The 24,776-nt window shown below is 42.8% G+C and overlaps 11 protein-coding genes across 11 annotated transcripts; 5 read left to right on the forward strand and 6 right to left on the reverse strand.

Moving 5' to 3' along the window:
* Window positions 1-3,105: 3,105 nt before the first annotated feature.
* On the reverse strand, window positions 3,106-4,099 carry FA14DRAFT_162530 (uncharacterized protein). Its single transcript, XM_025499650.1, has one exon. It carries the CDS (start codon window positions 3,760-3,762, stop codon window positions 3,445-3,447), a length of 318 nt encoding a protein of 105 aa, XP_025351810.1. The 5' UTR covers window positions 3,763-4,099; the 3' UTR covers window positions 3,106-3,444.
* On the reverse strand, window positions 4,034-4,501 carry FA14DRAFT_162531 (uncharacterized protein). Its single transcript, XM_025499651.1, has one exon. The coding sequence runs from the start codon at window positions 4,258-4,260 to the stop codon at window positions 4,102-4,104; it is 159 nt and encodes a 52-aa protein (XP_025351811.1). The 5' UTR covers window positions 4,261-4,501; the 3' UTR covers window positions 4,034-4,101.
* Window positions 4,502-5,632: 1,131 nt separating this feature from the next.
* On the forward strand, window positions 5,633-6,725 carry FA14DRAFT_162532 (uncharacterized protein). The gene is made up of 2 exons (XM_025499652.1): window positions 5,633-6,157; window positions 6,209-6,725. The coding sequence occupies exons 1-2, from the start codon at window positions 5,878-5,880 to the stop codon at window positions 6,322-6,324; spliced, it is 396 nt and encodes a 131-aa protein (XP_025351812.1). The 5' UTR covers window positions 5,633-5,877; the 3' UTR covers window positions 6,325-6,725.
* A 685-nt stretch (window positions 6,726-7,410) lies between these two features.
* Window positions 7,411-8,190, reverse strand: FA14DRAFT_175203 (uncharacterized protein; the record flags this gene model as incomplete). Its single annotated transcript, XM_025500583.1, has 2 exons — window positions 7,411-8,008; window positions 8,143-8,190. The coding sequence occupies 2 exons, from the start codon at window positions 8,188-8,190 to the stop codon at window positions 7,415-7,417; spliced, it is 642 nt and encodes a 213-aa protein (XP_025351813.1). The 3' UTR covers window positions 7,411-7,414.
* A 1,310-nt stretch (window positions 8,191-9,500) lies between these two features.
* On the forward strand, window positions 9,501-11,191 carry FA14DRAFT_186132 (FAD-binding domain-containing protein). Its single transcript, XM_025501501.1, has one exon. It carries the CDS (start codon window positions 9,521-9,523, stop codon window positions 11,039-11,041), a length of 1,521 nt encoding a protein of 506 aa, XP_025351814.1. The 5' UTR covers window positions 9,501-9,520; the 3' UTR covers window positions 11,042-11,191.
* FA14DRAFT_150819 (alpha/beta-hydrolase) lies at window positions 11,079-12,071 on the reverse strand (the record flags this gene model as incomplete). The annotated part of the gene is made up of 1 exon (XM_025497450.1): window positions 11,079-12,071. The coding sequence occupies one exon, from the start codon at window positions 12,069-12,071 to the stop codon at window positions 11,079-11,081; it is 993 nt and encodes a 330-aa protein (XP_025351815.1).
* A 201-nt stretch (window positions 12,072-12,272) lies between these two features.
* Window positions 12,273-13,560, forward strand: FA14DRAFT_88208 (uncharacterized protein). The gene is made up of 2 exons (XM_025503037.1): window positions 12,273-12,657; window positions 12,727-13,560. The coding sequence occupies exons 1-2, from the start codon at window positions 12,474-12,476 to the stop codon at window positions 13,338-13,340; spliced, it is 798 nt and encodes a 265-aa protein (XP_025351816.1). The 5' UTR covers window positions 12,273-12,473; the 3' UTR covers window positions 13,341-13,560.
* On the forward strand, window positions 13,561-15,498 carry FA14DRAFT_88209 (carotenoid oxygenase). The gene is made up of 2 exons (XM_025503038.1): window positions 13,561-15,278; window positions 15,349-15,498. Exons 1-2 carry the CDS (start codon window positions 13,780-13,782, stop codon window positions 15,440-15,442), a joined length of 1,593 nt encoding a protein of 530 aa, XP_025351817.1. The 5' UTR covers window positions 13,561-13,779; the 3' UTR covers window positions 15,443-15,498.
* Window positions 15,350-17,559, reverse strand: FA14DRAFT_162533 (uncharacterized protein). Its single transcript, XM_025499653.1, has one exon. The coding sequence runs from the start codon at window positions 17,433-17,435 to the stop codon at window positions 15,555-15,557; it is 1,881 nt and encodes a 626-aa protein (XP_025351818.1). The 5' UTR covers window positions 17,436-17,559; the 3' UTR covers window positions 15,350-15,554.
* A 196-nt stretch (window positions 17,560-17,755) lies between these two features.
* On the reverse strand, window positions 17,756-21,868 carry FA14DRAFT_192620 (linoleate diol synthase; the record flags this gene model as incomplete). The annotated part of the gene is made up of 8 exons (XM_025501946.1): window positions 17,756-18,327; window positions 18,396-18,498; window positions 18,571-18,659; window positions 18,724-19,557; window positions 19,625-20,946; window positions 21,006-21,421; window positions 21,481-21,505; window positions 21,569-21,868. The coding sequence occupies 8 exons, from the start codon at window positions 21,866-21,868 to the stop codon at window positions 18,204-18,206; spliced, it is 3,213 nt and encodes a 1,070-aa protein (XP_025351819.1). The 3' UTR covers window positions 17,756-18,203.
* A 531-nt stretch (window positions 21,869-22,399) lies between these two features.
* FA14DRAFT_127492 (uncharacterized protein) lies at window positions 22,400-24,295 on the forward strand (the record flags this gene model as incomplete). The annotated part of the gene is made up of 3 exons (XM_025496802.1): window positions 22,400-23,227; window positions 23,507-23,834; window positions 23,976-24,295. The coding sequence occupies 3 exons, from the start codon at window positions 22,400-22,402 to the stop codon at window positions 24,293-24,295; spliced, it is 1,476 nt and encodes a 491-aa protein (XP_025351820.1).
* Window positions 24,296-24,776: the final 481 nt, after the last annotated feature.

Raw genomic sequence — 24,776 nt, forward strand, 5'->3', positions numbered from 1 at the left:
CATGTTTGCGATTCTTTCCGTCACCCCGATCTATAAAGAACAGTGGATATAACTTGACATAAGCTGCATCAAACTAACAGAGACAACCTAGCGTTGTTCTGACTCTCAGTAGTGCAGAATTCAGTACAGCGCACCGGAGAAACAAGAAAAAGTCTCAATTATAGCCGCACATTTGTAGGGATTTTTTAGTGTAACGCACATAGCTTGACAAAATCTCAATTAAGTAGAGGGAATGATCCGGTTAGGGACAGATCTTGCATGACACCGATTTAGTCTTCCCCCACTCCTGAGAGATCTGATCCTCGGTAGCTATTCCATGATGCATGTCTGGGACCTTTTGTGATATCTAGAAACATACTTACGCAAAGTGGATCCAGTCATGCTAGCAACGCACTTTCCTAATATTGGATATTAAAAGGAGCACTGAAAATTACTCCTACTGAAAGGAGACAAACAAAATTTGCTCCAAATTTCGACCCGATATACACATAGACCGGAATGCAAAGGTCTCCTCTCGTAAGCTCATCATGGAAGATCGCTTCGATCAGACGGCTTCTAGGTGATCATTGGAGATGACAACCGAATATGAGTATCGAGAGTTCCATCGTACATCAAATCGTTAAAAATTGCCAATTTGAAAATACACATCTTGCCCCATAAAAATAAATAGCGGTACAAGATAGGTAATGGATGAGATATGCTTGTGCCTCAAGCAGCTCATTATAACGACATGCAATACTATTACATCTACAGGCTGAATGTGTTCTTCCGCTTTACGAAAAAGGAGCTACAAGCGTTGACCCCGCCAGTGTTATCAGACACACCTGCTTAAATGCGTACGGCATTCTTTTCATCGACATATGTGCTGAATGGAGAAAGAAGCAGATATACGCGTCTGCAAGTTTAGGTGTTTAGCGACAGTGACACAGCACGCTTGCAGCTGGTAGCCCTAACCTATCGGGCATTGAAATATTATTTACAAGTTGTTGTATATTGTACTGATGTTTGAATTTTTCATTTTGTTAATGTCATATATTTTCAGCTAGTCAACAGGATCACGCGTTGCGTACTTGAATAATTTTGGTACAAGGATGTAAGCCCTTTTCACAATCGAGCATTTTTCGCAAAGGTAATCCAAACTTTCTGAACCAAATCAGCAATTTGTGTCGTTCTGTGGAGGAAAGGACTATGACCAGATTCTAAAGTAATGACGGAAATATTTTCTTTCCTTTAGAAACGAGTTGATTAACCATTTCGTATTGGCAATCGATCGGTATGCAATTGTCCAAAGTACAAAAAGCATACATGATTGAAAAGTGAAGCCAGGAGGTATTCAAAGCAGGATCTGTAGAAGGTTTGATTGGATGCTTTACCAGGGTAGCTTCAAGGTAAGTTGCGCGAAGTAGTTCAATATCATTGTAAAAAGTCTGAATTGCATTCATTACTTCTCCATATCCATCCGCATCCACGTTTAAGTTTAATGAAAAATCATGGTTGCTTATAAAATCGACTAGAGATTGTCCTTAATCTAGGAAAAAAGGCACAAAGATACATTAAATGCAAGATTCCACCCGGTCCTTCTAACGCCTTGCACGAACTGAGACTTGAGAATCTAGTCCTGATGTGATCACCACAACACCGTACGAATGACAGATTATGATCAAATATCTTCCTTGACCGAGAAGTCGCTCTGCTTGAGCACGAATAAATTCTGCTTCATTCACCAAGCCAACAGAATTCATCTTTCCCTGAAAAGTAGCTGGTAAAAGGGGAGCAAAGACATCGAATCCACTTGTCTGCAGTGAATGCAAAAGTTCATGACTATGCATATCAGGGTAAATGACATGCACCGTGAACAAAAAGGATGCCAGGCTGAATGTGTCTATTTATCATTCTTAGTCCTTTTCAGTTGCTGGAAGATGTAACTTAAATAGAAAGACCTTTTAGGAATATATATCACGGTTTGATTCACTTTAATATGAAAGATGTTAAATCCCACCTCTAAAGCAACCTCTATCACTGTAAATGTACGTTTAATATTGGCAGATCACTATAAGCGTATTTTAACAGCCGATGTATGTCGAAAGGGGTTAGGTTATAATGACGCGCTGCGCTGCGCTGCGCACAGTGGCAAATACCCTGCGTCCTGATCGGTCCGACCGATCAGTCTTGCAGAAAGCGAACGTTTTCCGCTGTGGTACGACTGATAGGGGTATTGTTCACCTGACTTGCACAAACGAACACGACTTTAATCCTTTATGACTTCTCAGTGACTCGAGAGCACAGAACATGCTTATATAATAGGCCCGTCTAGGGCATAAATACGACTGAACTACAAGTACAAGATCGAAAAGAGCCAGGAAGACTAGGAGAAGTAAGACAGGCAAGATTAGCAGCCAACACACGCCGAGCGATCCAAATAGCCAATAAAGAAAAGTGCTCCTATCACGAACAAGAAAGGATTTTATTCTCAGCTTAGCTCTAGATGGAGTTCCAACGTCTGGATATCGATGTTGTTGCATAGATTCATTCAGGTAGCTTTGCCCTTCCTGGCGTCCCAAAATACAATATAGGTGAGCAAGGGACAAGCGTAACATGCCCCGGGTTGTCTATCATTTAAAGTACGAATCGATTGTATGGAAATGAGGCCTAGTGTCAGCTTCTAGAACTCCCTTTTATGATGGCTGAAGGTTCCCACTCGGAATTCTGACGATATTGCATTGCTGCTGTAGGCTCTGATGGAGAAAGATTACATAGGAGGATTCGGATCATAACTCTGTGCAAATGCAGTCCAATAATCCAGCAAAATACTTGGAATTCTAGCAATGAAATCAATGAATGTGACAAGTACATGCGTGCGAACCTCGACAATTTTGATTGCCATTGCCCGAAAGCCCCTGTCTACAATCTCAAAATCGTTATCGGTAAAATATTCTTTGCCTTTGCAAGACTTTCGCGATCATTTGTTGGGTTGGGAAAGATTTTCGTCGGCGCGTGAGATCCTCTGCGAAACAGATTCATTTTCTATGTGGCTTTTAGATGTGCCTGCAATCGCATCGAGCTAAGATTCCGTCATGTCTCCAGAGGGATGAATATGTCGATAACAAAAAAGAGCCGGTCACATTCATTGGATGCAAGCCAGAACTACCATATGGACGACATCGCAACGTTAAGAAGCAATAGGGTGGTGATAGAATATTCTGTCATATACCCAACCGTCATGTAATGAAAATGCTCAGCAGAGCGTGATTTCGGAGACGACAGGTGAACGATCTCGACGTAACCCATTGATTCACACCTGCAGACACCGTGTCTTTGTATACGAGAATGATCACCCTTCTTTAGCCACTACTAGACTACCTCTGTGAGAACAAGAGAAAACCTTAAGTAGCTTTCAGGCATTGTTTCTTTCACGCTTGCACTTACTGAATCTGAAGGACGATTCTAGATCTGGCACTTAATGGACTTTTCGAGAGCTAAGAGAAAAAAAGTTCGTAATATTGCTTCGTCACTCATTTTTTCATATCGCTTCGCGTATCGTTTCGCACCAATGAATTTCCTCATGAGCCTCGTCGCGCAGTGATTAGGGGCGTGGTCCTGACCAACAAGGAGCAAGGGGTGGAAGCAGGGAAGATATCCATACGCTAATTGGCGCTTCGAAAAATCAGATCTACATGATGTACAGTTCATCCATTTTCTGACAAATACGAACAATGAATGGCTCGAACGAGTTGCAGGCTTGATCAGATACCAATAAGACATGAATGACACTTTGTCAACGTTTTTTTGCTTCGTATTAAAAGTCTGAATTTTTGGGGTCACAGGTGAAGAATTTCTTTCTAGCAAAGATTGGTCAAGTTTTCAACATCTCAACCGGTGCTGCTCTGCAATTTAACTTTCCTACCAAAGCTCGTGTATTCTACGTCGCTGACATAAATAGGAGACCTAGGCGTTTATTTTACGAGAGCTGGACGTTTAAGAAAAAACTTTCCCTTTACAATTTTACATTATTTCTCACTGGCCTGAGGGCGTATCACTTAAAGTTTAATTGCCGCTATGCTTTCCGAGCCTTTGAGCGATGATGTATCTCAGGTGCTGGTGCTACTTCCCAGTCTTTTTTTTTGCGCACACGTCATAGAAATTGTCAAGTGAAAACGGAATGCTGATGATCTTTGTCTCATAGGCCTTCATATCCCTTGTCCTGCCATTTAGATAATGTTGGGAAGAGTTAGCCTCGAGCACGATCTTGACACATAGCATCTAGTGCACACTTCTCGAACTGGTTTGAAAGGGAGGCTCACTGTGATGTAACTTCCTTCTCGTTTTTGCCGGGATCCGGTGACGGCGTTTTCTATCACAACGCATAAGTTGACGCGGGAGATATGAAAATACATACGCAAGATTGCGCATAATTCCTCTAGACGCTTTCTTGCACACAACATCACAGTTAAGCGTCAATGGACTGAAGGTCTGTTGATTACGTGTCTATATCTACGCAGATCAAAAGCAGGCTTGTGGTTTTGAGCTCCACGAATTTAGGGCAGGCAAAACACTAATTAAATCATACGTAAACCGAAATCTGTAGGATTAGCGCGATCTCAAAAGGCACATCTATGCACTGTCTACCTTGAAATCCAGTCTCCCTCATTTCCCCTCATAGTAAGGCTTGTGGTTTTGAGCTCCACAAATTTAGGGCAGGCAAAACACTAATTACATCATACATAATCCGAAATCTGTAGGATTGGCGCGATCTCAAAAGGCGCATCTATGCACTCACTGTCTACCTTGAGACAGGGTCTACCGTGAAATCCTGTCTCCCTCATTTCCCCTCATAGATTGTATGCAACATTGTATAGCGTCCGTGCTATAAATCTTGCACAAATACAGCGTGTGGGATTCCTCAGATCGCTGCTCTTTCTTCGTTCCTCGCATCTGTGCGTTCCGCTGCATTCATGAACATTCTGGGTCGGAGGCGTGGAAAGAAATTCGTGCAGAGAAGTTTGGTCGGAATTTATGTGTGAAGAAAAGGATATACCTTGCCAGAAAGATCCAATCTCCAGGTTCCACCTCATCTTTCATTGCCACAAATAATCATAGCAGGGAATGTGCTCGCTGAGATCTTTACTTATGCCGCAAGCTCGATAACTCTGACGCGATGATTTTGTCTTTACCCGCAGAAGTGTTAGCAACGATTTTTAGCCTCTTGAATCCGAGCGAGAGATGTGAAGCTGAACTAGCTTGCCAGAAATGGCACAGAACTTCTCGCTCAATGCCCACCGTTTGGAGGGATGCCTCTCGAGTCGCAGGAAAGAATGCGCCTGATCCGGTCTCTTTGCGGAGGAAGCTTGACAATATACTTTTGCGATCAGGTGGCAAGCTTGATTGGCTAGCTATCAGGATAGGCGGTTCGACCAAAGGTGAAGCTGATGCCAGTCGACACATGCTGGGAATTCTGGCCGCGACGGAAGTGAAGCACCTTCGCAGCGATTGTGGTACCCGTTGGTTCTGTCAAAGTGAGGATGGAAAACAACGACTCTTCTCGACATCCTTCAGCGATTCTTTACGAAAATCAGCGAGCTGGGCAGTTTCCAACTGCAGTCAACTACGATCCCTTTGCATAGCAACTCCGCAAGGAACAGAGTCTTTGGAGATTCACGAGAATTCGCCTTTTGCCAATAGCAAGATTAGTCTCCTTACGTTATTGTCAGACTCAGTCAGTTCCTTTTTCGTGAGCAATGCTGCTTATGGAACTCTACGGAAAGCAAAGAGCATACAAATTCGATCTCTTAGTCCTACTTGGGGCGTAGCAGGAATATCTGTACCCAAGAAACGCTCGAACATGCAGAAGTGGAGATCCAGGCAACTGATCCACAAGAGATGTGCGATCGAGCTAACACAGCAGAATATATGGAACAGCGCTTTTATTTACCTCGATTGTCCTATCTCAAGCTAATACATCATACTCCAGACTGGGGACAGACAAAAATCGTCATCTCGTTCGCCAGTCCAAGATTACTTGAATTATGCATAGATGGTACTCTACCAGCTGAATATGTGATTAATTTGATAGACCAAAATCACCGTTCTCTCGAAATTATCGAGCTTGCGTCAGTCACAGGAACTTTGTCTCATGATGTTCGAGTTGTCGAGAAACTTTGTCGAGCACTTTAAAAAGCCGAACGCCTACGCAGGTTCTGCGCAAAGGGAGCTTCCGAGCTCATCTTAAAACAAATATTAAGAAGTGGTTTGAGACTCAAATCCCAGGAACTGATTTGCTATGGGACTGATTATCTTGATTTACAGTTCCAGACTACTTTTGGATAAGGGCAAGTACTTCACACCTGCTAGGCTGACCAGCTAGAGGCGAATCTTTCTATAGAATTGAATACACACATACCAGCCAGGAAACCCTTTGAACCTGGCGAGATGTCCTAGTTTAATCGAAGCTCTCTCCTTCTACCTTCCCGCCTTCAAGTACAACGCTATTTTGAAGATGGGGTTTACTCTCATGCTACAGCCCTATTGCACTTGGTGGTATCATATTTTGCCGTACGAACAATTCTTCAATCTGACGCTTGTACAAGAAAGATGCTTGTGGATCTTACGGCTGCAGGAGTGAGCAACTTAATTGAGGAAATCTTATCAAGCAAATTGACCACCCTGTGAGCATTTCGCACTTCTTTCAACGCACCTTCGATCCACGATTTAGCATGTTTATTGCAGGTAGAAGCCCTTTTCTAGTCTTTCCCCATACGAAGAATCTTCGCGTGGTCTACGTCGCTAACCGTGACCAGACGTCTCCCTTGATCTTGTCAATACACGTCCAATGGCTTTGATCAGTGAAATTCATCTTTTGCATCCTGTGTGGATGGAAACAACTTTAAGAGTAGCAAACAGATGCAAACTGCCTCTTTTTTTCGATTTTGAGGTCATAAAACCTTATGGGAGGCATTCGAGCGCGAAGCGTTTTTACTTGATGATGTAGAACACCAAACACGCAGAGTACAATCAGCTAACATATTATTTTGGCTCCTCCGCAATCTGCAATCCGGCGGACAAGCACAATAACTTACTTGGAGTCTAAAACTGTTTCTGAAAGTCTCAACTGCTCTTACAATTATGCTCAGACGCAGATTTGTGCAAACATCTGCCTAGGACAATGATAAATGACGGGAGGCAATTGAAACTAGATGAAGAAACATGCTTGTTTGGCGGACTAATCCATCTTTCAGAGACATCAGAAGCAAAAAAGAAATCATTGAAATGGGGGTTATCAAAATCTTTGGTAAGAGTACGATACTGCTGTACTAATTTTTCGAGAAATAATACGACTTGCAACTACGGTAAAGCACACGAGTGACTCAAGGGCGATCAAGTCCGTTAATTCTGCTTTTGTAAAGTTCGTTTTGCAATGCTACGCCAATAATGAAAGCGACTTCATAAATTTATTGTCCATTCTCTTGACGGTCAAGTCTTCGCATTCGGCTAATGCTTCGACTTCAACGAGGGATTCCATATGAAAAAATTTTCGCGCCCTTTCGAGCCGCTTTAGTACGGAGGATTCATTCGACTGTTTACAAAGCTTGAGCAAGTGCGCTGGGACAATGGGATACGCCTCACGATGAAATATCTTCGGCGTCAATAGAGCATCAAGAGTTGGTAGCAGTTCAAAAATCCATTGAGCATATGCTTGACCAAGGTGAAAGTACGCAAGTCTCATCTTCTCGCGAGCTTGAATAAAGTCAATTTCTGCAGCTAGTAGCTTCTCTAAATGCAACTTAACAACTTCACCTGCATTTCTCTCCTGACATTCTTCCACTCGCAGGAAAGTATCAATCTCTCCGCTTCTTCGTATATTTTCCGTTTTTACGAATTTTATCAGCATTTCAAGAAGTTTGAAAGCCCTAATTTTTTCCGCCTCTCTAGACGAAGCTGGTACGGGACTCGTAAGTTCTGCTCGTTTACGTTTCTTGGACTTCTCATCTTGTTCTGCAGATCTGACACGAATCTATGAAGAGGTAGTTAGTCGGCAATTTTACTCTGTGTTTTCCCACAAATACTCACTTCGTAAGAATTGCCTTGGTATCAGATAAAGATGGCGGGAAATTGATGTAGTTTCAAGAGATGTTGTTGTATGAGTACCTCACGAAACTCGCGATACAGCAATGTCACTTTGTTTGGCGTATGCATATCGTCTGTTGCTTGAATGTACACGACCACAGATGCCACGAGATTGTTTTTCCCAGTGGTCTTAAAGCATTTCTTGCTTCGGAAGGAAGATGCACGTGGTCATCTTGAAACTAACAAATATATGCTTGGATAAAGATGACGGTGGCTGATCGAAACAAATCATGTGTGCTTTGAGAAGCGGCTTCCTTTCAACATCGCAGAATAATACGTCACAGCACTCTCGCAGGATTGCAACTCAATTCGCAATTCTGAAAAGGGGAGTGCGACACGGAGGAGTGTGTGCTCCTGTTATTTTGCAGAAAGGGATATGAGTGTAAAGATGCATCACGTTTTAATTTTTTCGCGGCTTTTTTGGTAAGAAAACCACTACCCTATTCAAAACAAAGGGAAAAATCTAACCCTACTGCCCCTACCCAACCCTACCTAACTCCCTACCCAATCGTGATTGCCATCGTAAACTCTGTTGACTATGTAACGTCGTCGTCAATGAATTCTCCTGAAAAAGCTAAAGAAAAGGAAAAAGATTTGGACAAACGCGATTTGATTATCGGTCAAATGATCTGCCTACTCTACTCGTCAATTTGGCCTTTGCACATGAGTTTGCCTGACACTCTTGGTGTCTAGTACTTTTGCATTGTGAACCAGCTTTATAGCAACAGATCAAATGCAAATTGGAAGATATTTCCTGATCTACTCAACCCGTCCAGTGATTTATCATTTGCGTAGGTCAATTATCAATTCTTGAAGAAAGTCCAACTCAGTTTTGATGCCTGACTAAGCATTTCTGCATGATCATCCTTTTAATTGTATCCATATACCCAAGCAGGTACAAGTCCTTCTCATTCACATTAATGAAGAACGACTTTTGAGGTAAGATTCGGAAAAAGTGATTGTTTTAAAAGTCCGTGGAGAAAACTAAACACGCGGGAAAAATGATTAGTGTCTTTTTTGTGGGGTCATGAAAAGTTTATGCTGCTTTTCAACGGCTCAAAGATCGTCCCCTTTATTTGTTCCTGTCAATGTGCATGCATCTCATAGCAAAGAAACGTCAACACAGCGTAGGGGTAGGGTTGTGCTCGGGAAATTAAAGAGAAGCATGCATGTGATTCCAAGAGAATTGATTGAGTAAAAGCGCGGACCCGCCTGCCTTTACTCCTCTCGCAGACTTCTTTCCGCGGGAAGAATTACCACACACCACCATGAAAAGCGCATGAGACCTGTCCAGGTCATATCTCTATACTTTGAGTCTTTGTGAATCTATATAAAGCTCTTTTCCTTTAATGATAAATCTGTCTCGAAATCATTCTCACCCCCAATTCACTTTCCTAAGATGCAATTCCTCCTACAATGGTCTGCTCTGATCAGCTTGATCTTGTTGGTCTCTTCATCTTCAGCTTTACTCCCAACAGGAAGTTCAAATTCGGCAGGGCAAGCAGCTTGTGCTCAATTGAGTAAACTTTTAGGTCAAAAGGTATCATCGATTCCATTAGATCCTGCTTATATCCAATCAACACAAAAATATTTCTCATCTCAGCAAGCACAAAATAAACCTTCATGCGTTGTTGGCCCAACGTCTTATTCTGACGTTACAACCGCAGTCAAGGTTATTCGACAATTCAATTCAACTTTAGCCATCAAAGCAGGAGGTCATCAAACGAACAATTATTGGTCAAGTACTGCAGGTGGTGTTTTGATCGATATGATTGATATGAGAGCAAAGACATACGATTCGTCAACTCAAACAGCCTATTACCAACCGGGAAACAAGTGGTCAGATTTATATCCTTATTATGAAAATCTTGGTGTGATTCCGGTTGGTGGCCGTATTGCTGATGTTGGTTCAGGTCTGTCGCTCGGTGGAGGGCTCTCGTTCCTTTCGGGTCAATATGGTTTGGCTTGTGATTCTTTCAAAGCGCTAGATGTCGTTTTGATTGATGGTACTTTGGTTCAAGCCACAGCTACGAATCAATACAAAGACCTTTTCCTCAGCTTAAAGGGGGGAGGTAATCAATTTGGCATCGTAGTTGGCTACACGGTTGATGTTTATCCAATCGGAGACACTTGGGGTGGTGTTTTAATCTATGGATCTGATCAATTTGAAGCCGTATACCAATCCGTACTCAACTTCACCAATGAAAATGCTGATCCAAAAGCTGCAGTGATTGGTACTTTGGAGATTATTGGGCTACCAAGCGTTGTGGATGTGCTAACCTATCCAGTCTTGAAAGGATTGACTCAATTTATCCTTTTGTTCAACGTGTATGATGGTCCAGATGGCTCAGAAGTATTTAAACAATTCACAAATATTCCACACATCTTGGACACACGTCAAAAGCAACCTTATACCAACATTGCAAATATCGATCCTGTTGGCAATCTGTCAATCGGAAGTGTTAGCTTCCGAGCAGGAAGCCATAGCAGTACTTCATCAACCGCTTCAGCCACTTTGAAACAAGCACTAGACGACTTCCTAGACTATGCTGATCAATCGAAAGGTACTTATGACGTTTTGAGTTTCGATATGCAACCTGTTCCTGCATCTTTAGTTCAAGCTAGTCGTGCAAAAGGTGGTAATGCTCAAGATAGCGTTGATGGACCTTATTATTGGATCAATTATCTCCATAGCACTACTCTTGGCTATCCAAGTGCACAACAATCTTTGGCCGATTTCAAGACAATGGTTGAAAAGACACCAAATGATCCAACGTTGCCGATTTTCTTGAATGATGCAAATGCCGATCAACCGATTCTACAATCTTACCGTGCTTTTGATCAGTTGAAAGCAGCCAAAGCAAAATACGATCCAGATAATTATCTTTCCACACATATGGGCGGTCCAAGTTTTTCTTGAATCTGTCATTACTTATAATTCACTTATTTACAGGGCTTTAAGTATAATTCTTTTGAATGTCAGCAAACCATGCACTGATGTTGCCCACATTGCTGTCAACACAATCAGGCTGATCGTAATGTTGAAAGTGAGAGAATTCGTTGTTCCAAATGAGCTTCTTTTGTTCCGTTGGAATAGAATCGTAATGACGCTTTGCAGCAGCAGCGTTCATACAGTTATCACCGTGAATGATTAAGGCTGGCTTGGTTAATTTTGCCACACCAGATACCGTACTGTAATCAAAATGATCCAGATCACTCATTACTGCGTATCGATTCTCGAAACCTTTGAGCGTCCATGGTCCATAGAAAGACCAAACAACTGGACCGGGAAGGCCGGCCATTGAACCGATATTTGGATCAGCAGCTTTTGGATCCACCAGTGGCTGATAAATAACCTCTCCAGTTTCATCGAACAACTTCTTAGCTTCCTTTGCTCGTTCAAGACGTGCTTTAAGTAATGCTTCTCCTTGATCCGGTGTTGGCATCTTGAGCTCCCCGATATCTATGCCAGGCTTCCAATTAACGCAACCAGCATAAATCATATAAATGTCTGTCTCGTGATCGCGAAAGTAACCTGTAACAGAAGCTACGCCTCGAACACGTTGATCATACGAAGCAACATCCAGAGATTCAGGGCCACCTTGATAAATTCCAACTAAGAATAAACGTGAAGAATCAATATCTTGCAAGGAAGTCAAATAATCTAGACCCGCTATCATATCTTCGTTTTTCATCTTTGGATTCTCTAACCTTCTAGGGTGTCCAGTACTTTCACCAACAGTTCGTGGATCAAAGATCAACGTTGCATAGCCTTCATCTGTAAGTCGAGTGGCATATTGCAAAGGCGCTTGCTCTTTAATGAAAGAGTAAGGTCCTGTAATTACAATTCCTGGTGGGTTTTTAATCCCGATTGGACGATATAGGATTCCAGCAATTGTTTCACCATGGGAAGGGTAATTCACCTTTTCGACGGTATATTGACCGTGCATGTTGAAGAAAATAGTACTTTGTCATATGTTTAATCATGACTCAAAATGACATACGGGCTTATATATCTTTCACCTTCTATCATAAGTATATCATGCTCTTTCATATCACGATATTGGCGACCCTACTTCCGCTTTTAGCGTTTAATATCACCCCTTATTCTCATCCCGGTGGTCTCTCCCGGTGGAGGTCAGCATGACAGTGGAGGTCAGCGTCAGTGTCAGCAAAGTGAATGAAAAGTGACGCTAAAATGATGATGCATCACAATCATTTAAGGTTACACCGTTGGTTTGCCTTTTTTATATTTATGTACATGGACCCCAGAGTAATTAACCTACCTTTACATCTTTGCTTCTATCTTCACCCACATCACCTCAATGTAACAAGAAGCTGTCAGCAATAGCATGTCTACAACCCTCGAAAAACGCAGGGAGCAGAATCGTAAAGCTCAAAGAAAGCATCGATCAAAAGTACGTGAACTGATAAAATCTCGAACGAATCAAGATGGGGCTAAATTGACAGAGGAGGAAAGCGAACAAAGTTTGGTTTCATCGAGTATCATATTTGGTGACAATAATGCAGAGTGCAGTACAGGATCCTTTTCGCCTCAAGCAGATACGCTTATACATTCTCTGCTACTAAGAGCTTCAACTCCAGTACAGTCTTCTCAGATTTGTTTGCCTAAATTTCAACTTGCTCAAGCCTTAAGCAAAAATGCCGAGCGAATGGGAATTCCAGATAGTGTATTAACAAATTATTGGTCAATAAGCACAATTCAGCAAGGCTGGGAGAGTAGTCCGAAGAAAGATCAAACGCAGATAGTCTCAAATTTCATTCCTGCAAACATTAATATCAAACATTCAAAGACATGTCTTACCGTCGAAGATCATCAGAGTATCTCTAATTGGAAATTCGATCGAATACCACAGAACATGCTACCGACGCCTGCACAGCTTTCAATCGAACATCATCCATATATCGACTGTGTTTTTCCTTGGGCTTCTATGCGATCTAAAATTTTACTCTTGATGGAAAGCATTTTTACAGAAGAACAACTTTGTCAAGAAACACTAACTTCCCATGAACGATATGGTGAGCCTGCATTTACCGTATGGGGAGATGATCCGATGGACGAAAGTTCTTGGGAAGTTAGTCAATCCTTTGCGACTAATTGGTGGTTCCTCTTAGATCGTCAAATAATAAATCGAACAAATTGGTGGAGACGTCAACAAGAACGACCAGAGTTGAGCGAGGTTTATGTAATGGATTAAATGACTGTTCAATGAGAGTATACAATGATATTTGTTCGTTTGCACTTGAGTACATTCACTCTTTCGGTATTTGCAGCTGAAGCTATGGAACGTTCCATCATAGGCCATCAGGGAACCGATTAAGATCGCAACGCCGAAATCAGCAGTGAACAAAGAAGCTAGTAAGCCTGTAAAGATCCACTTTTATTCAGTTTGAGCATATGTTAGGACTCTTTGACCTTCGCCCTAGTAATCGGATTACCGAGAACGACTTATAAAGGGAGAAGAACGCCGTTGTTAGTGTATTTTACAATTGAGCCCACGCGGAGGAGTGCGTTTGCCAGGAACCGAATAAATGCAGGGTGCAACGAATTTAGACTTTCGAAGATGAATCAATGAAAGATATAAAAAGTCAAGCTTAACAATCATGAAATCATGTTGAACACCCAAATCCAATCAAATGACGCAAGCAAACGGTACGAGTAGAGCTGCTAGTGCGATCTTTCGCAATGCAGACGAACAAGAAGAAAGAGAACTCAAGGTAGAAGGTAACCTGCCTGAATGGCTCGAAGGTGTCTTGTACCGCACCGGTCCAGGTCGCTATAGTTCAAATAGCAGCAAGACAAATAAAGAAGGAAACAATCCGCATTCCTTTGAAATTTCACATTGGTTCGATGGGAAAGCTCTGAATCATCGATTTAGGATCTCCGGTAAGGAGGGTATTGTACTTTATAGATCACGATTCGCTTGCAGTGATCAAATGGCAAAAGAGGATCGAGAAGGCAGATGTTCAACAGTCACCTTTGCTCAGCCCTATGATCCATGCGAGAGACTATATACAAAGTTTAAATCTGCCTTCCACACTTTAGCGAATACGCAAAAGCCTGAATCAGCTTCAGACGCAAACGTAAACGTGGTGATAAGATACGATCATCAAAATAATGTTTTGATGACAAGCTCAGATAATCCGACTTTGCAAAAACTTGATCCGACCACTTTAGAGCCGATTCAAATTTTATCTTATCAAGACTTTGATCCGAATTTAGCAGGTCATTTATCGGGCGCACATCCTGCAATCATTGATGGTACAAGGTACAATTATATATTGAAATTTGGTCCAATTCCAACGTACAAGATCTTTAGCCTAGACGATAACGGTAAATGCAAGATATTACACACGATCTACGATGCACCCTCAGCATATCTTCATTCCATGGCTGTGACAGAAACGTATGTGGTTTTGACAATTTGGCAGGCTGACATCACCAATCTGGGCTTGGGCATCCCTTTGAAAAATAACGTTGTCGAGAATGTGGCGAAATGGAATCCAAGAAGAAAGACTGTACATTATATCATCAACCGTCAAAGTGGAAAGTTGGTACGAAAAATAAAGTCTGATCCTTTCTTTTGCTTTCATCATATCAATGCATACGAAAATGATGATGCATCACGGATCGTATTAGACTTGGCCACATACGAAGACACAACAATCCTTGATGCATTTCGAATGGAATTGCTACGAAACTTTGACGTAGATAAACTTCCACGAACTCAATATCGTCGAGTGGTCCTGGATGTTTCGAAAAGCGAAGGCTCGAACGGTAGTTTAATACACTCACGTCCTCCACGAGAACAATTTGGAGTAGAGTTGCCAACTATCAACCCTCTAAAGGCTTGGCGTAAAGCAAGATATTGTTATGGAACATATCATACACGCAGGGCCGAAACGCAAAACCACTTTATTGATTCAGTAATGAAACTTGACTTGGATGATGAAGCACTTGACCAAAAAGCGAACACAATAGCAGATGCCCAAAAACATAAGATATGGTTCACGCCCAATATGATACCCAGTGAAGCAATCTTTGTTCCGAGGCCCGATTGCGTTGAGGAGGACGATGGCGTGCTCTTGATTGTGGCACTGAATACTTTGACGGAATCGAGCGAACTTGTTGTTTTGTAAGTAAGGTAGATGGTCTGAAGTTTCGACAGTGCTGACAAATCTATTTCTTTCACTTGAATGATACAGAGATGCAAAAACAATGAAACAGATTGTAAGCGCAAAATTGGATTGCGTCTTTCCTATTGGATTCCACGGTACATTTGCCAAAGGTATAGATTAGAATGGGAACATTAGGAAAAGATTCAATTTGCAAGGCAGCTTTCAAAACAACGATTGCAATATAATTTGGTGTTTTTTTTGTAAATATAATTCGGTGATACCTCTTCATGACTTTAGGAGAGCTCATTTGTGGAGAGAGTTTGACTGATTAAGAGCCTAAATTGATGCAATTCTTGTCGATAATATCCCGCTATTGGCCAGACCTTTGTCAGAATACCAAGAGAAGCTTCTGCCATTCCTATACTGCTAACGCTTTGTTGAGCACGTAATTCATCTTCTGCTCCTTTACTTGCCATATGAACCGCTAAACCAAAAGAAGCCACCATTTGGCAACATCCGATCGGTGGCCAATGAGAAGATGTGATTGGTAATAGATCGTTCGTCAAATTGGATCGAGATTGCATTTGAGCAAGATTGTATTTGAAAAAGGCGTCAGTATCCATTTGCATAAGATGTAGGATTGAATCGGATGATTGCACGATCTTCTCTACGCTAGATGCAATTAACGATCCATTCGCTATTCCGAGAGGAGCCGGAGTGTTTTGTGATAGATCATTAATCTTCTCTCTTTGAAAGCTGCATGAAGCAAAGCTTAAATTCAGATCTTCAAACCAGAACAGACGATGCAAATGCACGCGACCGGCGTACAACATCATCAAACAATCAAACAAAATCGTTAGCTTTCTATTCAGCTTACAATCTGTATCTCCTGCCATTCGAGCTTGCATGGCTGACAGAAGCATTCCTTGCGCTTCGGCAATGATATTTGCTTGAATCTTATCAGCTGTCCAAAGCCTTTCTTCGTCTTTTGATCTGGCAAACATCGTAAACGTGCCTGCCAATAATGATACGCTGCGAACTCGAAGATCCCAAACAGATTGTATTTCTTTGTCGTTTTTTGCTGCTCCTGGAAATGGAATCGTTGTTCGAATGCCATCAAACTGTCGTTTGATATTGCCGTTCGTCATCACGTCCATGATACAGTCAATCACATAAAGCTCCCACCATACTTTCCTTGCCAGTTCAGTATTTTCCATGTTTTGATTGCCCAAACTGTACAAATTTAATGTCAATGCAGCTGTGCGAGCTTGTTCGACGTATTTTTGCAGCCCACTGGTATCGTTCATAGCGTAAGCAATATAAATCATCAAAGTCAAAGCTGATAGATGAACGATACCTCTGTGTCGATCAGGCGAAAACATCAAACACTCCAGGAAAATACTTGCGTCAATCTTTTGTGTTGCTTCTTTTCGCATCTTTGTGCAGGACAGACCTTCATGACCTTCGTAAAGTGCATGCCCAAGTGTTGCGGCGGTATACAGTAAAGCATCACAGTATTCAGCTTCCTCTAGTAGCTCCTCCTTACTGTCAAAAAGCGGCAGTGCAAGACCTACGCCAGAGAAGAAGCGTGAAATACCCTGGTGCAAGGCGTCATTTGTTGATACGGTAGAGGGTGACAATGGCATTGGATGATACTGTTTTGCGGGAGACGATGCATCTAGTATCCGTTTTTGTATTTCTGCCATTTGTTCAGCGGGTGAATGCGTTTGGTGTGATTCAGTCGATAGGGGGAGCGTGTCCTGATCATGTAGAATGAATTCATTATCGAGAAGATTAGAGATCATCCTCATAGAATCATCGGAAAATAGTATGCTATCCAGCATTGCATCATCTTGGCTTGAGTTGATCTCCGTTTCATTATCACTGCTTCTCTGCGGTTGGTTTTCCGGTATCAGTTTTCGCTTCTTGACCGGTCGTCCATTTCTTTGACATGGTCTCCACTTGCATTCTAGGTGTAATCTAGCACAACGTGAACAATTTACTTCTGCACGAACATCTTCAGAAAGGTTTGCTGTGTCTGGTCTTGTGGCGATCACACTTGGTATCAGTCCATCGCATTTACTCTTTGCATTTCGACATGCTAAACAAGCCAGAGAAGATCGTGGAAGGCCATATCGAGATATATACTCTGTTGACTTATAGGTTGTTGTCATGTCTTGATCATCGTTGTGGGAGGTGATGAATTGTGTATTTCATTCGGTTGTATTTGAAGTACATCTTGAACTTCTTATGAGTACGATATGATGATCAACATGCCGAACTGAAATTGTGCCGAATAGGGAAAGTGAGAGAATGTTGAATACAATGAATGAATGTTTCTTTGAATATACACTGCTGCCCTGTTGATGTTCACAAATATTGTGTGATACAGGAGGCTGGGTAAAAGGTTTGCTGCGTAACATAAGACGTATAGGCTCAATAGAGTATGCAGACCCTTTGTCACTCTATGTATCTTACCTTCACCTTCTATGCATGACATTTTGACTGATTTGCTTCGTGCATTACTTCACATCAGATAGAATACAGCCTATAGACGCCAGTCCTCGCGCCAGGCGTACGCAATATTCCAACAACGATGGCTTGTGCTTATGTGACGAATGATACACGACATGGCTGTCTTCCCTGCTTCTTTTCTTATACATTCAACCTCAACTCCAATCTTCATCAGAATGCCAAGCACCGATGGATTGATACCACCTCTGAGTAAGGATGCACGAGTTGTTGTCCAAAGTTATGGATCTTGGACGGCATTCTGTCAGTCATATGGCCTAAAGCCGGCGGAATCGGAACAAAATGAAGAAGCAAGACGAATTGCAGAATCGTTAGCTAAAGAGGCTGTTGGCGAACCACGTCCAAGTTCAAGATGATTGTTGCAGTAGGCATCTCATTGCATTCGCGATACGAAAGGTGACTCAACAAGTCTAGCTTTCTTCGCTGTCGTACTCCACAACGAGAGAAGTCGGCACCGGACTTTCGTTGCACGATTGATCGATGTACAAGTTAATACGAACAGCGTCGCCATCGTGTCCCAAGTCTTCGTGTACTCTTTTTAGGGGGAATCAAAGTTAGCACTTTGTTCAGAAAGCCCTCATCAACTGTCAAAGTATACTTACGTAACAAGCGATCCTTTTGGTCCGGAAGCTCTACGAAGATTCTTGAGTTTGAACACTTCACGCAACATGGCCGAAATACTCGGGGCGATCAAACGAGCGCCAACTGCGGGAAATATAAGATATGCATTAGTACGAAACAGTCATCGTCATCAACCACGTTTCTTCTTTCACTCACAGCAAAAGTGGAACCCATGACCGAGCAAAATGTACGAGTCCTTATGGCGAGTTGGGTCCAGCTTTTGCGGATCGGGGAAGACAGTGGGACTGCGAGAATGGAAGGATTAGTCAGCTACAAAGCTATTTCTCCCAAATGACTTCGTGCACTTACTCTAAATGCGCCTTGCTCGTTCCAATGATCAAATGTTCACCTTCCTTGATATGAAGTGTGCGACCAGGACCATCTTCAATGATGATATCGCGAGCGGCTTTTCGTGGTAAGCCAGGCACAATTGCAGCAATACGCATACCTTCCCAAATCCACATTTCCATTTCATCTTGTGCTTCTTCGGTATCTTGATGTGATAATTCTACCAAACGATCTTTTGCGTACTCGTATTCCGGCTTCAGGAACAAATCCAATAATAGTGCAGATTGTTGTGTAATGTTTCCCGCGATCGGGAGCATCGTACCCATTAAAGTGGCAACCGCTTTGTCCGTTGGCATCTTGCGTTCGTGAATTTTGTGATACAAGTATTCGGCTTCTTTGCTCAATTCATATCCACTTCCTTTTGCAAACCAGTCTGCTACACTTTCCCTTACACCAGTTGTAGTATCTAATCGTGCCTTGAACAATTTACGAATTCCCGGCCCAATCGTCTCCGCCGCTTGACGTAATTTCCAACCAGCTTGTGGAATGACATCAAAGGATGAAAAAATGAATAAGGCCACCAAAGCGGTGTGTAATTGATATGGCGACATGAGACCATGTGGCGTTTCTTTCGTCTTGAGCGGAATACCGTACTTTTGTGCAATCCAATAAATCGGAACGACATTGAATACATCTCGAATTACGTTCAATTGGTTGCGTTTGGCAGGACCGTTGAAGGAGAGAGATGCTTTCTTGATTTTTTCTTTGGTCAAGTTTCCATAGTAGTCAGAGACGTGCTTCTCAAAGTCTGGCTCGAAGAAGGCATCGCGCATGATATCATGCGGCGGATCGTGGCTAGGAAGAGGAGAAAGATGGATCAATTTATGCATACAATACCTTTGCATCTCCTACTACGACTCACCTGGCACGGTCATCATAGCCGATAAAGAAGCCTGCGTTATCAGTCAAGAGTAACAGATTCGGTAAATAGATCACTCGATAGGTATCACGATCGGCAAATGCCTCTTTGCAAGCTTTCCAAGAATGAAGTCCATATAACTTCACCATACTTTCCGGTCGTTGCGTATCATAATGCTCTAACTTTTTGTTTGCTTTCAAGATTTGTGTGACTGCATTAGGAGTGTAGAATGGAAGCAAACAATACGTAGAAAATCCCTGACCCCATGAATTAGGCAGGGCGTTGAACAAGAGGTTGCTCAAAAAGCCTCCGTATGCACCTGGAGTCGGTTTGATGTGTGCTACACCCCAATTGGTCAAAGTGCTTGCGTTCAAATCATGCGTAAGGAAGCGGTCACCGCGAATCAAAGCGACGGCATCGTCTAGAATACCACGACCGATCGTATGACCGGGTTGAAGACCACTGCCGGGCATATTTGGCTTTGTTTCCTCGGCCATAAGACCGGGATACAGTTCCAATTGATCAATGTGACCATACAGAGTCTCAGCGGCGTGAGCAATTTCTGGATCTGGATTCCATTCCTCGAATGATTTGAAAGGAGTCAAATTGAGAAAAGTACGGAATTCGTTCATGGTGCAAACGTTGAAAACATTTCGTGCTTGTAATTGAGCCAGAACTTCCACGGTCTTCATGCACGACGGTATACCACGAGCGCCAAAAGCGTTTGCAGGCTCTTCAATTGCATCTTTGATCAATTCGCCCAAAGCATGATTGTCAAAGTGACCATCAGGATTACGCTCCAAGCCGCCGAAAGTCCATTGCGATGGTGGAACGGCATCAAGGACTGCTTTATGCTTGTCAGCCATTTGCCGTAATTCATTCGGACCGAAATCCTCAATATCTGTTTCAGGTTGAGCTTTCTTCATCATTTCTTCCATCCATTTCTCATCGGCAGCACTCAATGCAGCATGCCAATGGTACAAAACGTTGAATTCGCATGAAACGCTATTACCCGTGCCTCTCTCTAAGCGAGATCCGTCAAAGCATTTGGTCTCTTTGCCGATCTCCAAATGCCATTCTGAGTCAGCACGAACGGTGTTGAGAATCGCAGAGACGTAATCTGACAAGACTACTTTGGCAAAGGAAGCAATGTTGATATTACGACAAAGTTGGAAGATGTCATTATCCTGCCATTTGCGCTGCTCTTCGTTCAGAGTTTCCCAAGGCTTGTATTTTTGCGTTTCATTAATGTCGTACAAACGCTCAGCCAGATGATTGTGGTTACGAGAGAACAACAACAGACATGCAACCACAGGAGGAGGCATCTGCATCTCTCCAATGTCAGTGAATGTATGCGCGGGCTTCGCTCATCCATCTTACTCACCATCATGACTCGCTCCGATGCAATCGTATCCGGGTAAATGCGTCCTTGTTCAAATGTACGGACACGGTCTTGCTCATCTTGATTGTTTCCGTATAATGTTGACAAGTCTACATAACTTGTTGTTGCATTGATTCTTGGATCTTTGTAATCGGTTTGGAAGCACTCATGGATGACAATTGTTGCAAAACTGAAAAACAAACGATTCAAACCTGCTTTATGAGGTTTGAACGTACGTCTGCGCAACAATTGATCAAAGACTAATTCAGGATCAGGCAAGAATGGCGATTTTGGCGTAAGAGGTGGTACACTGCGCGAATATGGCTGCCCAGCAGCACCCAATGTTGGGTTGAGCGGATTGTTACCGCTGCCATCTGCGGAGTGATAGCGATACTCTGATCCAAGGTATGATGCGGGGGCTGTAAGGGGGAAGTGAGTGAGCGAGTGTGGCGAGGTACTATTCCAATGGGCAACTTACGGTGAGGCAAATCTTTCCAGAGCATCTATTCACAGGAAGAGTCAAGTCAGAATCCGTCGTTCTGAAGGCATCATACGTTCGCACTCACCCCGACAAAGCCATCAGAGAGTGCATGACTCAGACCACTGTTGGCAGGCAATCTTTGCAAAGCGCTTGTGCCGTGCTCCAGTAACAAGTCTCGATCGTTGTGAGGTTGACCTTTGGCTAAATCTTTCAAGCCCTGGGCAAGTGGTAATGCGTCTTTACCCAATTTACCAAGATCGTGAAAGACTGAGGTTTCTTTTTTTGGTTCTTCAGATAAACCTTTTGCTTCATAATCTAATTCGCCATCGTTAGCGGTTGCTGGCTTGCGCCTGATGGAATTGATGATCTTCTTGATTTGCGTCATGTTTCGAAATGAGGGTGGACGTTGAAAGCAAAAGAAAGACAGGAGCCAATCAAATGGTTATTTGTTGAGTACATTACACAACAAGGTGCCACGCTGTAATCTATTGGACTTGTAATCAACCGAAGAAGAGCTGGAAAATTTGTGCAAGGATAGATCTTCGGGGCAGGATCGCTAATCGTGCATGGACCGTTCCATGTCAGTCGATCCATTCGACAAGACATAAATACAAAAAAGAAATAAAGAAGAATAAGCTCGGACCGACGAAATGCCTTCTGATACGGAAAATCGGCCCCTGATTAGTGAGATCGTCATGCGAGTCTTGCTTTGCATAGAAACGTTACCTTTATTCAACCGTGCAAGGAAGACTTCGATCTAATTTTGGCTTTTGTGGGGCAAGATGTTTGGTTACAATATTATATCACACTTCATGTGAATGGTCAGACGGAAACCCAAAGATGATTGGCTGGTAGTGTATTCGTTTTGCTCCTCTTCTTTCGAATCTATACTTTTGACGGTCATCACCTCTTCAACATGTCAACAACACCGCAAGTTTGTTTTCCTCCCATTCTTGCTGCATTGCAAGATAATACTACTCAAGCTCATCGAGCAAGGAATGTCATCGTTTGTTTGGACGGTTCAGGAGATCAATTCGATAATGATAACTCAAACGTCGTCAAATTCTTTGCGGCTCTCAAAAAGGATTGTCCAACTCAATTGACCTATTATCAAACAGGCGTTGGCACATACTACGGTTCGTGCAAAGGCTCTATTAAGAAAGGGTTCTCTGCTGGCTGGGATATAGCCGTTGGCGCTTCCCTTGACGTCCATGTTCGAGGGGCTTATTCGTTCCTCATGCAAAATTATCGAGAAGGTGATAAGATTTGTTTGATCGGTTTCTCAAGAGGCGCATATACTGCTCGTGCCTTGGCTGGCATGCTACACAAAGTAGGCCTGTTACCCGCTCATAATCAAGCACAGATCGCTTTCGCTTATAGATGGTACGAGGATGATTCAGAGTATGGCTGGAAAATGAGTGCAGATTTCAAGAGAACATTCTCGATTGATGCTGATATTCATTTTCTTGGCTGCTGGGATACAGTAACAAGTGTGGGAGTCATTCCTAAAACCTTGCCATTCGCAAAAACCAATAGATCTGTCCGCTACTTCCGACATGCTCTTGCTTTAGATGAAAGACGTGCGAAGTTTAAACCCAATCGTTGGACCCAACGTGATGAATTGCGTCGTACCGAGGAGGAAGAGGGAGGTCATCAAGACGAGCCTGAACACGTCTTGGATGCTGATAGTAGTACGTTTGAGCGCGCTTTGAATGCTCATCATAAAAGAGCCTCTCTCCTCGATGTTAAGCCCGATATTAAGCCCACAAATGCCTTTTTTGCCGAACCAGAAGAACTTGATTTGGATATCGAGAAAAAGGCGCAAAATCTTCAAAAGCAGCAAAGTCACGGTGCTCAAGTTGACGAAGAGCACTCCTTACCATCTAACCCTGAACAACCACGCCGTCGATGTAGTGTGTTGCCGTCTCGCCGTAAAAGTACCGAGGTGGACGTGGATGGCAAAGCGATCAAAGGGGATGATAAGTCAGATGCTGAATGTGAAATGATGAAAGAGTTCAACGAGATCGATCGAAAAGAATTTGGCGATTACGGACAGCCGACGGATGTGCTGGAAGTATGGTTTCTGGGAGGCCATGCAGATTGTGGTGGTGGTGCGGTGGCCAACGACACTCGTCATATGGTTTCTCGTATTCCGTTACGTTGGATGTTACGTCAAACGTTTGAATGCAATACCGGCATCTTGTTCCATACAGATGTCTTGGCAGAGCATGGCTTGGACGTGGAGACTCTTTGGCCAAAATATGTATCACGCAAAGCACCCTCATGCGGCCCACCACCATCTGCTTTGGACGAATATGCAAGCGGAACGTTGCCCTCTTTAGTCAAACGGCGTGATAGTATCAGACGTCTTCTAACGATCAACGAAATGAGCAATACTCACAGCACATATGAGCACGTCAAAAATCTCTTTACTCCTCCTGCGGCTGACTCGAGCCCAGAAGGCAGTCCGATGGGCAACATGACACGTTCAGTATCGACCGTGAGCACCTGGCGTGAAACGGGTGTTTTGCCTGAAATGCATGAAGATTATTTCGATTCTCTGGCGGAAATTAGTGATCAGCTTGTAAAAGCAAAAAAATGGTGGATATTGGAATTATGGCCGGTGGGATATTACATCAAGACAGAATTGGGTGAATGGAAGAAAAAGATTGGCCCAAATTTGGGCAGATATCGTACAATTCGTACAGAGACGATAAATTTACATTGGACAGTCGTTCAACGTCAGGAGAGCAAGAATTACAAAATAAAATGTTTAACTGACGATTATTGCAATTGGAATATCATTTATTAGATACAGTTTACTCTTCCCGATCTGGTCCACGACCGCTTTATTTCACCACCCCATCAAATTTTTTCTATCTACGAAAGCTTATGAATAATAGGATACCTGCAATGAAAGCTGCAAGTGTGATTGATTGGCACGAAGTGAATTAGTCAAAATGTCTATGAAGGTAAGATACATAGAGTGACAAAGGAACTGCATATTTGATGCATGCGAGCATGAGTGCACGCTGACTGTTTCTAATCAGGCTGATGATGCGCCGCAAGTGCAAATGTGACTCAGTTTGCATGCATACAGCAATCCAACAAGCCTTGCCATGACATCTTCACGCGTCAATAAATACCCGACGGGCTTTAAAGAATGATGTCTCGGGTACTTTTACAATGCAGGAACGTTTACGGGCGTAAGATAAGAATGACAGCTTCAACTGAAAATATTTACCCGACGGCACAAATCATATCACATTCACACACATTCATGGCCAAACATA

The sequence above is a fragment of the Meira miltonrushii genome, assembly GCF_003144205.1.
Source record: "Meira miltonrushii strain MCA 3882 unplaced genomic scaffold FA14scaffold_6, whole genome shotgun sequence".
NCBI classification, from domain to species: domain Eukaryota; kingdom Fungi; phylum Basidiomycota; class Exobasidiomycetes; order Exobasidiales; family Brachybasidiaceae; genus Meira; species Meira miltonrushii.